This window comes from Pseudophryne corroboree, chromosome 10 (assembly GCF_028390025.1).
Source record: "Pseudophryne corroboree isolate aPseCor3 chromosome 10, aPseCor3.hap2, whole genome shotgun sequence".
Lineage (NCBI taxonomy): Eukaryota > Metazoa > Chordata > Amphibia > Anura > Myobatrachidae > Pseudophryne > Pseudophryne corroboree.
Genome location: NC_086453.1, coordinates 49,350,756 through 49,367,487, shown reverse-complemented (window position 1 = coordinate 49,367,487; position 16,732 = coordinate 49,350,756). Strand labels below are relative to the sequence as shown.

The 16,732-nt window shown below is 47.7% G+C and overlaps 1 protein-coding gene across 7 annotated transcripts in view; it reads right to left on the bottom strand.

Moving 5' to 3' along the window:
* The window catches only part of DEDD2 (death effector domain containing 2), a 43,659-nt gene that overhangs the window by 16,768 nt on the left and 10,159 nt on the right, over positions 1 to 16,732 (bottom strand). For 3 of the 7 annotated variants that reach the window (XR_010188550.1, XR_010188553.1, XR_010188549.1), the window contains exons 3-4: positions 5,184 to 5,294; positions 2,133 to 5,006 (exon numbers count right to left, since the gene is read on the bottom strand). Coding sequence is in view for 1 of the 7 variants with exons in the window: in XM_063942356.1 (XP_063798426.1) it covers positions 4,884 to 5,006; positions 5,184 to 5,294 (234 nt within the window). In the remaining 6 variants the exon portion in view is untranslated. Of the gene's footprint in view, positions 1 to 1,134; positions 5,007 to 5,183; positions 5,295 to 16,732 lie in introns of all 7 variants that reach the window. The other 4 variants (XR_010188551.1, XR_010188552.1, XR_010188554.1 and 1 more) reach the window with 3 other exon arrangements.

Below are 16,732 nucleotides of genomic sequence, written 5' to 3'. Positions count from 1 at the left end.
CGTAAGCGTCCTCATCAAACATGTCGACACAGCCGTACCGACACACCGCACACACACACAGGGAATGCTCTGACTGAGGACAGGACCCCACAAAGTCCTTTGGGGAGACAGAGAGAGAGAGTATGCCAGCACACACCACAGCGCTATATAAACAGGGATTTACACTAACAAAAGTGATTTTTCCCTATAGCTGCTTAATATACTCAGTTTGCGCCTAAATTTAGTGCCCCCCCCTCTCTTTTTTACCCTTTGAGCCTGGAAACTGCAGGGGAGAGCCTGGGGAGCTGTCTTCCAGCGGAGCTGTGAAGAGAAAATGGCGCCGGTGTGCTGAGGGAGATAGCCTCGCCCCCTTCTCGGCGGACTTCTCCCGCTTTTTTATATACTTTTATGGCGGGGGATTATGCACATATACAGTTTATTAGACTGTATTATGTGCTTTTTGCCATGTAAGGTACTCTAATTGCTGCCCAGGGCGCCCACCCCCCAGCGCCCTGCACCCATCAGTGACCGGAGTGTGTGATGTGCATAGGGAGCAATGGCGCACAGCTGCAGTGCTGTGCGCTACCTTAATGAAGACCGAAGTCTTCAGCCGCCGATTTCCTCCGGTTTCTTCCGTCTTCTGGCTCTGCACGGGGGACGGCGGCGCGGCTCCGGGAACGGACGATCGAGGTCGGGCCCTGTGTTCGATCCCTCTGGAGCTAATGGTGTCCAGTAGCCTAGAAGCACAAGCTAGCTGCAAGCAGGTAGGTTTGCTTCTCTCCCCTAAGTCCCACGTAGCTGTGAGTCTGTTGCCAGCAGATCTCACTGAAAATAAAAAACCTAACAAATACTTTCTTTTCTAGAAGCTCAGGAGAGCCCCTAGTGTGCAACCAGCTCGGGCCGGGCACAGATTCTAACTGAGGTCTGGAGGAGGGGCATAGAGGGAGGAGCCAATGCACACCAGATAGTACCTAATCTTTCTTTTAGAGTGCCCAGTCTCCTGCGGAGCCCGTCTATTCCCCATGGTCCTTACGGAGTACCCAGCATCCACTAGGACGTCAGAGAAAAGATCTGCCTGCGGAGAGCTCATCAGACAGAATGAAGTGTAAGATACCTAACAATGTCGCTGTTGGGAATTCTGCAGTGTAAATTTACCAAAGGTTTCTCCGATAAGGAAGCACTGTGGGCCTTATTCAGATGCGGTTGCAACTTTGAAGGTGTCGCAAGTAAGTGATTATCGGCAGACTGCGCATCATGCATCGCGGCCGCAGTGCGCACATGCTGGAGTACATCTGCGATGACGCAGTAAGGAACCGTCACAGAGTGAATTACAGGAAGAGGACATGTGGAGGGGTGTCTGCAAAAACAAAGGGGAATCATGCGACTGCGTTCTTGTACACATTTAACATGGCGACAGTGTCTTAAAGTCCTGCGGGCATTCTGCGCGGCTGTGAAGGCACTCAGGGATTCGATGTTCCTCACATCTAGTTGCGATAGCTTCGGGAGGCATTTCTTCACTTGTGGGCGGCTACTAACCTAGTAATGCATCGCAGTTTCATCACTGAAAACGGATCGCTGCTATGTCAGCATAGCGACCTCATCTGAATCAGGCCCCTGTATCACAGCCATTACTTCCATCTTTGTCGAGAATACTTAAGCAGCTTTGATAGGTGTAAATAGTTAAGTAAAAAAAAAAAAAAAACAACCCTGGCTATAGCTGGTAATATAAAATAAAAAAATAAATGGTAACCAGATTGTAATAAACTGAAGTTCTAAGGACAGATTCAACAGGACCTTTTATTTCTGGTATCTGCAGCAAAGGGAGACTAACAAGGATTCTGCGTGTCTCATCGGTTTTGCACAGTTCTAGTATACGCAGCTGAATGCAACAAATTTTAGGTAAAATAGGCGAGTGTGGCAGTTGGAAAAAAGGGAACATTTAATATCAGCTGTTGCCAATTAGGTGAACATTGAGTAGGGACAGGGAGTAGACCTATAAACGCCACTCTCCCAACTCAAATGTTTAACAGATCAAAGTATGCGGCTCCTGTATCTGCATGCTGAGAGGAAGACCGTGGCGGTCACGTTGTACTGACGTCTATGGAATTCTATCTGACGCAACCGGCTCTCACGTATAGAAGTCTTACATTTACCTTATTTATATCGTACGCTTGTAACTTTTGAAGGGTTGAGACCATGATCATTTCCTTAACAGAGAGACTTTCTCTCTTAAGCATCAACCTTTGCTCAGTAAACCTGGAATTTAAATTTTAGAGAAAGTCGACTGTAGAGAATAAACAAACACCATGACATTTCAGAGGATACGTTAGGAGGAGCACTGGAAGGTGAAAAAACAAAAGAAAAACCACCATACAGGAACGCCTTAAAAGTGATCAAGTTCATTTATATTTTGCCCACTTTTAAACAGCTCCTGTCATGGGTGAAATCATAAAAAATAAAAAAAAAAGTCTGCATACATATTATCTAACAAAGCATACATAAGAATTGATGCTTTAATATTAAAAATAATGAAGTAGGATTAGAAGTCTTCATAAGGTATCAATGTATAAACTAGCGCTCACTTAATGTAAAACTGGTTCTGAATGAGAGACAGACTGGTACATTACGACGTTTTATGGTGTAGAATGACTTTTTACTCCTACTGTGGAACCTAACTTTCAAATAAGGTCATACTTCAAAAAACAAAACAAAAAAAAAACAGGACAGCAACAGCGCAATGATCAGGACATAATGAAGCCTCCAGATGCACCATATAGGTGTTATACAATGGTGCAAAACATTTATATACACGCCATTCTAAATACATTTTACTGATCCCAACAACCCCTCTGAAGGCAGTTTTTTTTGTTTTTGTTTTTTTTACATATAAAATGTAGTCTTAGAAGACTGGCACAAGACACCCTGTGCTCTTTTTTTATTGCTTCTGCACCAAAGAACGTTTTGCAAGTACTGAATTAAAGAATACAATACAGTGCACTTAAACACTTGATCTTTAGAGGTGTGTCTATACGGAGGCAACATGGTTTTTCATCTATACTGAAGAGGTTATAGTAGCAGACAACATGCAATCTCCCCAGCAATGGAAAATCCTACACTCGCCATTCCCCTCACTGTCACAGGGGTCTGCAAAAACTGCGTTGTCACACAGCCCTTCTGCCAGTGAGAGATGGGTTAGAGAAAGGAAAAACACGACACGGAAGAGGTGAAAGGTCTTACTGTTTCATCCACGTAGCACAGGTATGAAGATTTGTTTTATGTATTTACTAGTTTAATTAGTAAATGTCTTCTTAAGCACTCATTTCCTGTAACTGTCAAAATGTGAGAGACGTTGGAGCAGAGACAAGTTAGACAAGACACATTAGACTGGCACCTTGTTGCAGAGAAAACAATGAATGGGTGTGCTATCAGACTGACACGGTGTAATGATCAATAAGGCCGATTTTAATGGCTGAATTAGTACTAGGGTGCACTAGGTAACAGCAACACAGCAGCAAGTTTTTTCTCAGCCTTTTTAAATGTAGAAAACGTCGTGGTGACTGCAATTGGCACGTGTGTACTGAACACATGGGCTGGGTGGGTTCTAGGACACACTAAAGACAAAACTTAAAGCATGTGCATTTCATTTTAAGCTGCCCTCCACAAGCGTGTTATTTGAAAGTGTTCTAGGTCTTTTGTGGAAGGACTGAAACAAACCTATAAAACTGCCAGAAGGCTGCAACGTTCTTTTTGGAGTGGTGTAGCTAGTGCATAGGGTCTCAAACTCTGTCCTTTGACCCCAAACAGGTCACGTTTTCCAGGTCACCCACCAGGTGACCAAGTGTAACCATTACTCTCAGACAGATTTTTAAAGATCCTCAGGTGACCCTTTTCACTTGTGATTCTGTGAGGGAAACCTGGAAAACATGCATTGTTTGGATCCCGAGGACAGAGATTGGGAACCTATGAATTAGTGGAGTGATTAATGGGCAATTCCACACAGTTTTGGAAAGGTTACTTACATTGTGTCCTGCCCCCGCCCCATCCCCTGCAAACCAGAATCCAGCAATATCTGCTGCAATCTACTCCCATTTGCCACTAAAAGTCTATTTTCATTCAAGCATACACTAAGGAGCGAGTGAATAGGCAGGCGCAAGGCTCGGAAAAGCCAGTCTTTCGGAACAGTGTTTTTTGTAGGATATCCCACGTACTGTATAAGTAAAATTCTGTTTTTGGCGGAATGAAGCTTTAATTACAAACAGCACACCATTGGTTGAGCAAGTTTCTAACAGAATAGAATAGAAAGGCACCTAATAATTTGTATAGGAGGACTATTACTCCACTATACTGGCATCGCCATATGGTAAACTGCTTGATACTGTGTTTTTTGCTCCAGTGTAAGATTACAGCAGGTGATGTAGTATACTTCGCTAGGCAGGAAATGACAGATCAGCATGTGATCAGTGCGGTACAGAAAGTGCAGATTGCAGTCCAGACATACCATCCGGTTAGCGTAATCGGAAATTAGCAGCTTTGGTAAACATGAGGGAGAGGTATTTTGGTCCCCTGGATGGTGCTACAGCACTTATTATGTACTACGACTCTTATCCATGCAGAGTCAATTAACACAAGAAGTCATTTAGTTTTGGGGTCAGTTAGAGTTACTACCAGAGAAGCTAGTATTACTTTGCAGTAGGCGAGGAAACCATTAGTGGGCAGACAATAGGGCATTCCACTTTACAAAGAGTATGAGACACTGAGAACTGAACTAAGCAGCGCTTTACATAGACTCTTGGTTGGCTGTGGCACATAGGGCGAGTACACATGTAAAAGGTTCCCCATCGGGTCACAGATGAGGAGTTCTGGAGGCTGATGGACACATACATGGGAGATATGACTATACTTACCACATGTGACTTTGGTCTGAGCAGTCTCTGCCTGTGGAGGAACATTGCTCACTTTGTTCTTTTTTGGTCTTGGGCAGCGCCCCTTTACATTTCCTACTCGCTTCCTTTTGTTGCCATTAGAACCTGTGAAGATGATCGGTTTTAGATCCAATGTTCCAACCATTTTATAGAACAAGATCAGGCATAGAAAACCCCACAGATCCCCCCTCTTAATGGATTTAGACTGTGGAGATCAGCAGTGTCAAGATAATGTAGTGTTACTAATGCCAATCCCCGCTGGCATACAATCAGGTATTTTACCTGTTTCCCAGATTTCTTCAGTGGCTTGTGAAGGTGTCGTGTTTAAACATCCGTCCATCTGTTTTCCGGAGTCTACAACGGAAGGACCATATGTATACCTCTCGGGGGATACTGTAAACAGGAGAAGAAACATCTTTGGCACAAAGTTACTGTACACTTTACAGAACACAGTATAAGTCTAAGTCACACACCTCTAGTTTAGGGTCTTCATTTACCAAATCAAAAGCAAGTTTTTTTCCTCTTGTAGTTACAAATGTTTCCTTGGAGTGGATACTGTTTGTGTAAAACAAGCCCTCATCCTTCAATGGGTGGAATTCAAATGTTTGAAAAGTCGGTTGGGTGTCTGTTTTTTCCTATCTAATAGACAGGAATAAACAGACACCAAACCGACTTTTCAAACATTTGAATCTCCCCCAATGTGTTCAATTGATCAAACTGACCTACAACTGCACCATGTGTGGACATTCATATGATAGAAGATTTAACAACCACATCACCCGTTTTTTAATATACCTGGAAACTTTGCTTCACATATGACTACAGTGTGTTTCTCACAATTTCCCTGGTTTCCCCGTTGCTGAACACACTCCTCAAACACAAAATAATACTCAAGAACTCTTCAAATGGTTAGCATACAAAGAGCAGCAGGGTAATTCACACACCCAATGATCATCATAACAAGATAACCATGAACATATGCGTAACATTTTAATGGAGGGAAGTGGGAAAATAAAGGGGTCGATTCAATACTCCGAGAGTTGAATAGCGCCGGGAATTAGGTCCCGTCGCTATTCATTTCAGCTCAAGCTAAGTCAGCGAATGCCCGTCCTCCCGGACTTAACAGGTTGATTTGTCGGGAGAACGGGCATTTTCCGACTTAACTCCCTGCCGCGATGCTGATTCCCAACAGAATCAGCCTCGCGGCAGCACTTTTGTTGGATTTCCTCTCGCATCCCCCGGGGGTGAGAGAAGAATTCCCGACAATAGAGTGTCACTTGGCGTTGTATTGAATAGCACCGGAAGCTAATTCCTGGCGCTATTCAACTGTCAGAGAATTGAATCGACCGCAAAGTAAATACTGGGCCCTGCTTAAACTAATTTATTTCTATGATGTAACAGAGTAACTCAGGGATGGACTGGGGCTCTAAAACTCTGCGTGCAGTAGAGGGTGTGGTCACATCTCACGGGGGCGTGCCATGAGTCACAGGGGTCTGGCTTCGCAGAACGCCCTTATCTCTCTGTATGCCGAGCTGCCAATCAGAGCACCAGGAGGCGGAGCTGCTCAGCCAGCCCATCTGTTTGTGTGCAGCCGAGCAGGGGTGGTCTTCTGTATACCGGCGGTCGGGCTCCCGGCGCTCAGTATACCGACGCCGGGAGCCCGACAGCCGGCATACCGACACTTATTTTCCCTCGTGGGGGTCCACGACCCCCATAGAGGGAGAATAAAATAGTGTGGCGCGCGTAGCGCGCCACCGTGCCCGTAGCGTGGCGAGCGCAGCGAGCCCGCAAGGGGCTCATTTGCGCTCGCCTCACTGTCGGTAAGCCGGCGGTCGGGCTCCCGGCGCCGGTATGCTGGTCGCCGGGAGCCCGACCGCCGGCCAGCCGTAGTGAACCCCCGAGCAGAGCTGTTTGATTGCACACTAGTAGACGCTAGCCTGGTAAAGACTGCAACTTCTAGGTGCCAGACTTTCTTAAAGAGTATTTAGTACAGTTTCAGCTGGGGAAGTTCTGCACAGATCTGATACAGCTTTAGAGCTTTACTAAGAAAAAATAAGATTTTACTCACCGGTAAATCTATTTCTCGTAGTCCGTAGTGGATGCTGGGAACTCCGAAAGGACCATGAGGAATAGCGGCTCCGCAGGAGACTGGGCACAACTAAAGAAAGCTTTTAGGTCACCTGGTGTGCACTGGCTCCTCCCACTATGACCCTCCTCCAAGCCTCAGTTAGGACACTGTGCCCGGACGAGCTGACATAATAAGGAAGGATTTTGAATCCCGGGTAAGACTCCTACCAGCCACACCGTATAACTCGTGATACTATACCCAGTTTAACAGTATGAAAACAACTGAGCCTCTCAACAGATGGCTCAACAATAACCCTTTAGTTAGGCAATAACTATGTACAAGTATTGCAGACAATCCACACTTGGGATGGGCGCCCAGCATCCACTACGGACTACGAGAAATAGATTTACCGGTGAGTAAAATCTTATTTTCTCTGACGTCCTAGTGGATGCTGGGAACTCCGAAAGGACCATGGGGATTATACCAAAGCTCCCAAACGGGCGGGAGAGTGCGGATGACTCTGCAGCACCGAATGAGAGAACTCAAGGTCCTCCTCAGCCAGGGTATCAAATTTGTAGAATTTTGCAAACGTGTTTGCCCCTGACCAAGTAGAAGCTCGGCAAAGTTGTAAAGCCGAGACCCCTCGGGCAGCCGCCCAAGATGAGCCCACCTTCCTTGTGGAATGGGCTTTTACTGATTTAGGATGCAGCAGTCCAGCAGCAGAATGCGCCAGCTGAATTGTGCTACAAATCCAGCGAGCAATAGTCTGCTTAGAAGCAGGAGCACCCAGTTTGTTGGGTGCATACAGGATAAATAGCGAGTCAGTTTTCCTGACTCTAGCCGTCCTGGAAACATAAATTTTCAAGGCCCTGACTACATCCAGTGACTTGGAATCCTCCAAGTCCCTAGTAGCCGCAGGCACCACAATAGGTTGGTTCAAGTGAAAAGCCGATACCACCTTAGGGAGAAACTGGGGACGAGTCCTCAATTCCGCCCTATCCATATGGAAAATCAGATAAGGGCTTTTACATGACAAAGCTGCCAATTCTGACACACGCCTGGCTGAAGCCAAGGCCAATAACATGACCGCTTTCCACGTGAGATATTTTAGATCCACGGTTTTAAGTGGCTCAAACCAATGTGATTTTAAGAAACTCAACACCACGTTGAGATCCCAAGGTGCCACTGGAGGCACAAACGGGGACTGAATATGCAGCACTCCTTTCACAAATGTCTGAACTTCAGGTAGTGAAGCTAGTTCTTTCTGGAAGAAAATCGACAGAGCCGAGATCTGTACCTCAATGGAGCCTAATTTCAGGCCCATAGTCACTCCTGCTTGTAGGAAATGCAGAAAACGACCTAGTTGAAATTCCTCTGTTGGGGCCTTTTTGGCCTCACACCAAGCAACATATTTCCGCCATATGCGGTGATAATGCTTTGCAGTTACATCTTTCTTGGCTTTAATCAGCGTAGGAATGACTTCCTCCGGAATGCCCTTTTCCTTCAGGATCCGGCGTTCAACCGCCATGCCGTCAAACGCAGCCGCGGTAAGTCTTGGAACAGACAGGGCCCCTGCTGCAGCAGGTCCTGTCTGAGCGGCAGAGGCCATGGGTCCTCTGAGATCATCTCTTGAAGTTCCGGGTACCACGCTCGTCTTGGCCAATCCGGAACCACGAGTATTGTTCTTACTCCTCGTTTTCTTATTATTCTCAGTACCCTTGGTATGAGAGGCAGGGGAGGGAACACATAAACTGACTGGTACACCCACGGTGTCACTAGAGCGTCCACAGCTATCGCCTGAGGGTCCCTTGACCTGGCGCAATATCTCTCTAGTTTTTTGTTTAGGCGGGACGCCATCATGTCCACCTGTGGCCGTTCCCATCGATTTACAATCAGCGTGAAGACTTCTGGATGAAGTCCCCACTCTCCCGGGTGGAGGTCGTGCCTGCTGAGAAAGTCTGCTTCCCAGTTGTCCACTCCCAGAATGAACACTGCTGACAGTGCTAGTACGTGATTTTCCGCCCATCGGAGAATCCTTGTGGCTTCTGCCATTGCCATCCTGCTTCTTGTGCCGCCCTGTCGATTTACATGGGCGACTGCCGTGATGTTGTCTGACTGGATCAGTACCGGCTGGTGTAGAAGCAGAGATTTTGCCCGACTTAGGGCATTGTAAATGGCCCTTAGTTCCAGAATATTTATGTGTAGGGAAGTCTCCTGACTCGACCATAGTCCTTGGAAGTTTCTTCCCTGTGTGACTGCCCCCCAGCCTCGAAGGCTGGCATCCGTGGTCACCAGGACCCAGTCCTGTATGCCGAATCTGCGGCCCTCTAGAAGATGAGCACTCTGCAGCCACCACAACAGAGACACCCTGGTTCTTGGAGACAGGGTTATTAGGCGATGCATCTGAAGATGCGATCCGGACCATTGGTCCAACAGGTCCCACTGAAAGATTCTGGCATGGAACCTGCCGAAAGGAATTGCTTCGTAAGAAGCCACCATCTTTCCCAGGACCCGCGTGCAGTGATGCACCGATACCTGTTTTGGTTTCAGGAGGTCTCTGACTACAGATGACAGCTCCTTGGCTTTCTCCTCCGGGAGAAACACTTTTTTTTCTGGACTGTATCCAGAATCATACCCAGGAACAGTAGACGTGTCGTCGGAACCAGCTGTGATTTTGGAATATTCAGAATCCAACCGTGCTGGTGTAGCACCTCCTGAGATAGTGCTACTCCCACCAACAACTGCTCCTTGGACCTCGCCTTTATTAGGAGATCGTCCAAGTACGGGATAATTAAAACTCCCTTTCTTCGAAGGAGTATCATCATTTCCGCCATTACCTTGGTAAACACCCTCGGTGCCGTGGAGAGTCCAAACGGCAGCGTCTGGAATTGGTAATGGCAATCCTGTACCACAAATCTGAGGTACTCCTGGTGAGGATGGTAAATGGGGACATGCAGGTAAGCATCCTTGATGTCCAGGGATACCATGTAATCCCCCTCGTCCAGGCTTGCAATAACCGCCCTGAGCGATTCCATCTTGAACTTGAATTTTTTTATGTATGTGTTCAAGGATTTCAAATTTAAAATGGGTCTCACCGAACCGTCCGGTTTCGGTACCACAAACAGTGTGGAATAGTAACCCCGTCCTTGTTGAAGTAGGGGCACCTTGATTATCACCTGCTGGGAATACAGCTTGTGAATTGCCGCTAGCACAGCCTCCCTGTCTGAAGGAGTAATCGGCAAGGCAGATTTTAGGAACCGGTGGGGTGGAGACGCCTCGAATTCCAGTTTGTACCCTTGAGATACTATTTGCAGGATCCAGGGATCCACCTGTGAGCGAGCCCACTGATCGCTGAAATTTTTGAGGCGGCCCCCCACCGTACCTGGCTCCGCCTGTGGAGCCCCACCGTCATGCGGCGGACTTGGAAGAAGCGGGGGGAGGACTTTTGCTCCTGGGAACCTGCTGTTTGTTGCAGCCTTTTTCCCCTACCTCTGCCTCTGGACAGAAAGGACCCGCCTTTTCCACGCCTGTTTTTCTGAGTCCGAAAGGACTGTACCTGATAAAACGGCGCCTTTTTAGGCTGTGAGGGAACATGGGGTAAAAAATAAGAATTTACTTACCGATAATTCTATTTCTCGGAGTCCGTAGTGGATGCTGGGGTTCCTGAAAGGACCATGGGGAATAGCGGCTCCGCAGGAGACAGGGCACAAAAGTAAAGCTTTCCGATCAGGTGGTGTGCACTGGCTCCTCCCCCTATGACCCTCCTCCAAGCCAGTTAGGTACTGTGCCCGGACGAGCGTACACAATAAGGGAGGAATTTTGAATCCCGGGTAAGACTCATACCAGCCACACCAATCACACCGTACAACTTGTGATCTAAACCCAGTTAACAGTATGATAACAGCGGAGCCTCTGAAAAGATGGCTCACAACAATAATAACCCGATTTTTGTAACTATGTACAAGTATTGCAGATAATCCGCACTTGGGATGGGCGCCCAGCATCCACTACGGACTCCGAGAAATAGAATTATCGGTAAGTAAATTCTTATTTTCTCTATCGTCCTAGTGGATGCTGGGGTTCCTGAAAGGACCATGGGGATTATACCAAAGCTCCCAAACGGGCGGGAGAGTGCGGATGACTCTGCAGCACCGAATGAGAGAACTCCAGGTCCTCCTTAGCCAGGGTATCAAATTTGTAGAATTTAGCAAACGTGTTTGCCCCTGACCAAGTAGCTGCTCGGCAAGGTTGTAAAGCCGAGACCCATCGGGCAGCCGCCCAAGATGAGCCCACCTTCCTTGTGGAATGGGCATTTACATATTTTGGCTGTGGCAGGCCTGCCACAGAATGTGCAAGCTGAATTGTATTACACATCCAACTAGCAATAGTCTGCTTAGAAGCAAGAGCACCCAGTTTGTTGGGTGCATACAGGATAACAGCAAGTCAGTTTTCCTGACTCCAGCCGTCCTGGAACATATTTTCAGGGCCCTTACAACATCTAGCAACTTGGAGTCCTCCAAGTCCCTAGTAGGTGCAAGGCACCACAATAAGCTGGTTCAGGTGAAACACTGACACCACCTTAGGGAGAGAACTGGGGACGAGTCCGCAGCTCTGCCCTGTCCGAATGGACAAACAGATATGGGCTTTTTTGAGAAAAAACCACCAATTTGACACTCGCCTGGTCCAGGCCAGGGCCAAGAGCATGGTCACTTTTCATGTGAGATGCTTCAAATCCACAGATTTGACTGGTTTTAAACCAATGTGATTTGAGGAATCCCAGAACTACGTTGAGATCCCACAGTGCCACTGGAGGCACAAAAGGGGGTTGTATATGCAATACTCCTTTGACAAACTTCTGGACTTCAGGAACTGAAGCCAATTCTTTCTGGAAGAAAATCGACAGGGCCGAAATTTGAACCTTAATGGACCTCAATTTGAGGCCCATAGACACTCCTGTTTGCAGGAAATGCAGGAAACGACCGAGTTGAAATTTCTTTGTGGGGCCTTCCTGGCCTCACACCACGCAACATATTTTCGCCACATGTGGTGATAATGTTGTGCGGTCACCTCCTTTCTGGCTTTGACCAGGGTAGGAATGACCTCTTCCGGAATGCCTTTTTCCCTTAGGATCCGGCTTTCCACCGCCATGCCGACAAACGCAGCTGCGGTAAGTCTTGGAACAGACATGGTACTTGCTGAAGCAAGTCCCTTCTTAGCGGCAGAGGCCATAAGACCTCTGTAAGCATCTCTTGAAGTTCCGGGTACCAAGTCCTTCTTGGCCAATCCGGAGCCATGAGTATAGTTCTTACTCCTCTACGTCTTATAATTCTCAGCACCTTAGGTATGAGAAGCAGAGGAGGGAACACATACACCGACTGGTACACCCACGGTGTTACCAGAACGTCCACAGCTATTGCCCGAGGGTCTCTTGACCTGGCGCAATACCTGTCCCGTTTTTTGTTCAGACGGGACGCCATCATGTCCACCTTTGGTATTTCCCAACGGTTTACAATCATGTGGAAAAAACTTCCCGATGAAGTTTCCACTCTCCCGGGTGGAGGTCGTGCCTGCTGAGGAAGTCTGCTTCCCAGTTTCCATTCCCGGGATGAAACACTGCTGACAGTGCTATCACATGATTTTCCGCCCAGCGAAAAGTCCTTGCAGTTTTTGCCATTGCCCTCCTGCTTCTTGTGTCGCCCTGTCTGTTTACGTGGGCGACTGCCGTGATGTTTTTCCCACTGGATCAATACCGGCTGACCTTGAAGCAGAGGTCTTGCTAAGCTTAGAGCATTATAAATTTACCCTTAGCTCCAGTATATTTATGTGGAGAAAAGTCTCCAGACTTGATCACACTCCCTGGAAATTTTTTCCTTGTGTGACTGCTCCCCAGCCTCTCGGGCTGGGCTCCGTGGTCACCAGCATCCAATCCTGAATGCCGAATCTGCGGCCCTCTAGAAGATGAGCACTCTATAACCACCACAGGAGAGACACCCTTGTCCTTGGATATAGGGTTATCCGCTGATGCATCTGAAGATGCGATCCGGACCATTTGTCCAGCAGATCCCACTGAAAAGTTCTTGCGTGAAATCTGCCGAATGGAATTGCTTCGTAGGAAGCCACCATTTTTACCAGGACCCTTGTGCAATGATGCACTGTTTTTAGGAGGTTCCTGACTAGCTCGGATAACTCCCTGGCTTTCTCTTCCGGGAGAAACACCTTTTTCTGGACTGTGTCCAGAATCATCCCTAGGCACAGCAGACGTGTCGTCGGGATCAGCTGCGATTTTGGAATATTTAGAATCCACCCGTGCTGTTGTAGCAGTATCCGAGATAGTGCTACTCCGACCTCCAACTGTTCCCTGGACTATGCCCCTATCAGGAGATCGTCCAAGTAAGGGATAATTAAGACGCCTTTTCTTCGAAGAAGAGTCATCATTTCGGCCATTACCTTGGTAAAGACCCGGGGTGCCGTGGACAATCCAAACGGCAGCGTCTGAAACTGATAGTGACAGTTCTGCACCACGAACCTGAGGTACCCTTAGTGAGAAGGGCAAATTTGGGACATAGAGGTAAGCATCCCTGATGTCCCGGGACACTATATAGTCCCCTTCTTCCTGGTTCGTTATCACTGCTCTGAGTGACTCCATCTTGATTTGAACCTTTGTAAGTGTTCAAAAAAAATTTTTTTTTTTTTTTTTTTTTCTCACCTAGCCTTCTGGCTTCAGTACCACAATATAGTGTGGAATAATACCCCTTTTCTTGTAGTAGGAGGGGTAATTTAATTATCACCTGCTGGGAATACAGCTTGTGAATCTTTTCCCATACTGCCTCCTTGTCGGAGGGAGACCTTGGTAAAGCAGACTTCAGGAGCCTGCGAAGGGGAAACGTCTCGACATTCCAATCTGTACCCCTGGGATACTACTTGTAGGATCCAGGGGTCCTGTACGGTCTCAGCGCCATGCTGAGAACTTGTCAGAAGCGGTGGAACGCTTCTGTTCCTGGGAATGGGCTGCCTGCTGCAGTCTTCTTCCCTTTCCTCTATCCCTGGGCAGATATGATCTTATAGGGACGAAAGGACTGAGGCTGAAAAGACGGTGTCTTTTTCTGCAGAGATGTGACTTAGGGTAAAAACGGCGGATTTTCCAGCAGTTGCCGTGGCCACCAGGTCCGATGGACCGACCCCAAATAACTCCTCTTCCTTTATACGGCAATACACCTTTGTGCCGTTTGGAATCTGCATCACCTGACCACTGTCGTGTCCATAACATCTTCTGGCAGATATGGACATCGCATTTACTCTTGATGCCAGAGTGCAAATATCCCTCTGTGCATCTCGCATATATAGAAATGCATCCTTTAAATGCTCTATAGTCAATAAAATACTGTCCCTGTCAAGGGTATCAATATTTTTAGTCAGGGAATCCGACCAAGCCACCCCAGCTCTGCACATCCAGGCTGAGGCGATCGCTGGTCGCAGTATAACACCAGTATGTGTGTATATACTTTTTATGATATTTTCCAGCCTCCTGTCAGCTGGTCCTTGAGGACGGCCCTATCTATAGACGGTACCGCCACTTGTTTTGATAAGCGTGTGAGCGCCTTATCCACCCTAAGGGGTGTTTCCCAACGCGCCCTAACTTCTGGCGGGAAAGGGTATACCGCCCATAATTTTCTATCGGGGGGAACCCACGCATCATCACACACTTTATTTAATTTATCTGATTCAGGAAAAACTACGGTAGTTTTTTCACATCCCACATAATACCCTCTTTTGTGGTACTTGTAGTATCAGAAATATGTAACACCTCCTTCATTGCCTTTAACGTGTGGCCCTAATAAGGAATACGTTTGTTTATTCACCGTCGACACTGGATTCAGTGTCCCTGTCTGTGTCTACCGACTAAAGTAAACGGGCGTTTTAAAACCCCTGACGGTGTTTTTTGAGACGTCTGGACCGGTACTAATTGTTTGTCGGCCGTCTCATGTCGTCAACCGACCTTGCAGCGTGTTGACATTATCACGTAATTCCCTAAATAAGCCATCCATTCCGGTGTCGACTCCCTAGAGAGTGACATCACCATTACAGGCAATTGCTCCGCCTCCTCACCAACATCGTCCTCATACATGTCGACACACACGTACCGACACACAGCACACACACAGGGAATGCTCTGATAGAGGACAGGACCCACTAGCCCTTTGGAGAGACAGAGGGAGAGTTTACCAGCACACACCAAAAACGCTATAATTATATAGGGACAACCTTATATAAGTGTTTTCCCTTATAGCATCTTTTTTATATATTTCTAACGCCAAATTAGTGCCCCCCCTCTCTGTTTTAACCCTGTTTCTGTAGTGCAGTGCAGGGGAGAGCCTGGGAGCCTTCCCTCCAGCCTTTCTGTGAGGGAAAATGGCGCTGTGTGCTGAGGAGATAGGCCCCGCCCCTTTTTCGGCGGCCTCGTCTCCCGCTCTTAACGGATTCTGGCAGGGGTTAAATATCTCCATATAGCCTCCGGAGGCTATATGTGAGGTATTTTTAGCCAAAATAGGTATTCATTTGCCTCCCAGGGCGCCCCCCTCCCAGCGCCCTGCACCCTCAGTGACTGCCGTGTGAAGTGTGCTGAGAGGAAAATGGCGCACAGCTGCAGTGCTGTGCGCTACCTTTAGAAGACTGAGGAGTCTTCTGCCGCCGATTCTGGACCTCTTCTTACTTCAGCATCTGCAAGGGGGCCGGCGGCAAGGCTCCGGTGACCATCCAGGCTGTACCTGTGATCGTCCCTCTGGAGCTGATGTCCAGTAGCCAAGAAGCCAATCCATCCTGCACGCAGGTGAGTTCACTTCTTCTCCCCTAAGTCCCTCGTTGCAGTGATCCTGTTGCCAGCAGGACTCACTGTAAAATAAAAAACCTAAGCTAAACTTTTCTAAGCAGCTCTTTAGGAGAGCCACCTAGATTGCACCCTTCTCGGCCGGGCACAAAAATCTAACTGGCTTGGAGGAGGGTCATAGGGGGAGGAGCCAGTGCACACCACCTGATCGGAAAGCTTTACTTTTGTGCCCTGTCTCCTGCGGAGCCGCTATTCCCCATGGTCCTTTCAGGAACCCCAGCATCCACTAGGACGATAGAGAAATGCTGACTTCCCAGCAGTTGCTGTGGAAACTAGGTCCGAGAGACCATCCCCGAATAACTCCTCACCCTTATAAGGCAAAACTTCCATGTGCCTTTTTGAATCTGCATCCCCTGTCCACTGGCGAGTCCATAAGCCTCTCCTAGCAGAAATGGACAATGCACTTATTTTAGATGCCAGCCGGCAGATCTCCCTCTGTGCATCTCTCATGTATAAGACTGAGTCTTTTATATGCTCTATGGTTAGCAGAATAGTGTCCCTGTCTAGGGTGTCAATATTTTCTGACAGGGAATCTGACCACGCCGCGGCAGCACTGCACATCCATGCTGACGCAATAGCTGGTCTAAGTATAATGCCTGAGTGTGTATATACAGACTTCAGGATCGCCTCCTGCTTTCTATAAGCAGGTTCCTTGAGGGCGGCCGTATCCGGAGACGGTAGTGCCACCTTTTTAGACAAACGTGTGAGCGCTTTATCCACCCTAGGGGGTGTCTCCCAACGTGACCTATCCTCTGGCGGGAAAGGGAACGCCATTAGTAACTTCTTAGAGATTACCAATCTTTTATCAGGGAAAGCCCACGCTTCTTCACACACTTCATTTAATTCTTCTGATGAGGGAAAAACTACGGGTAGTTTCTC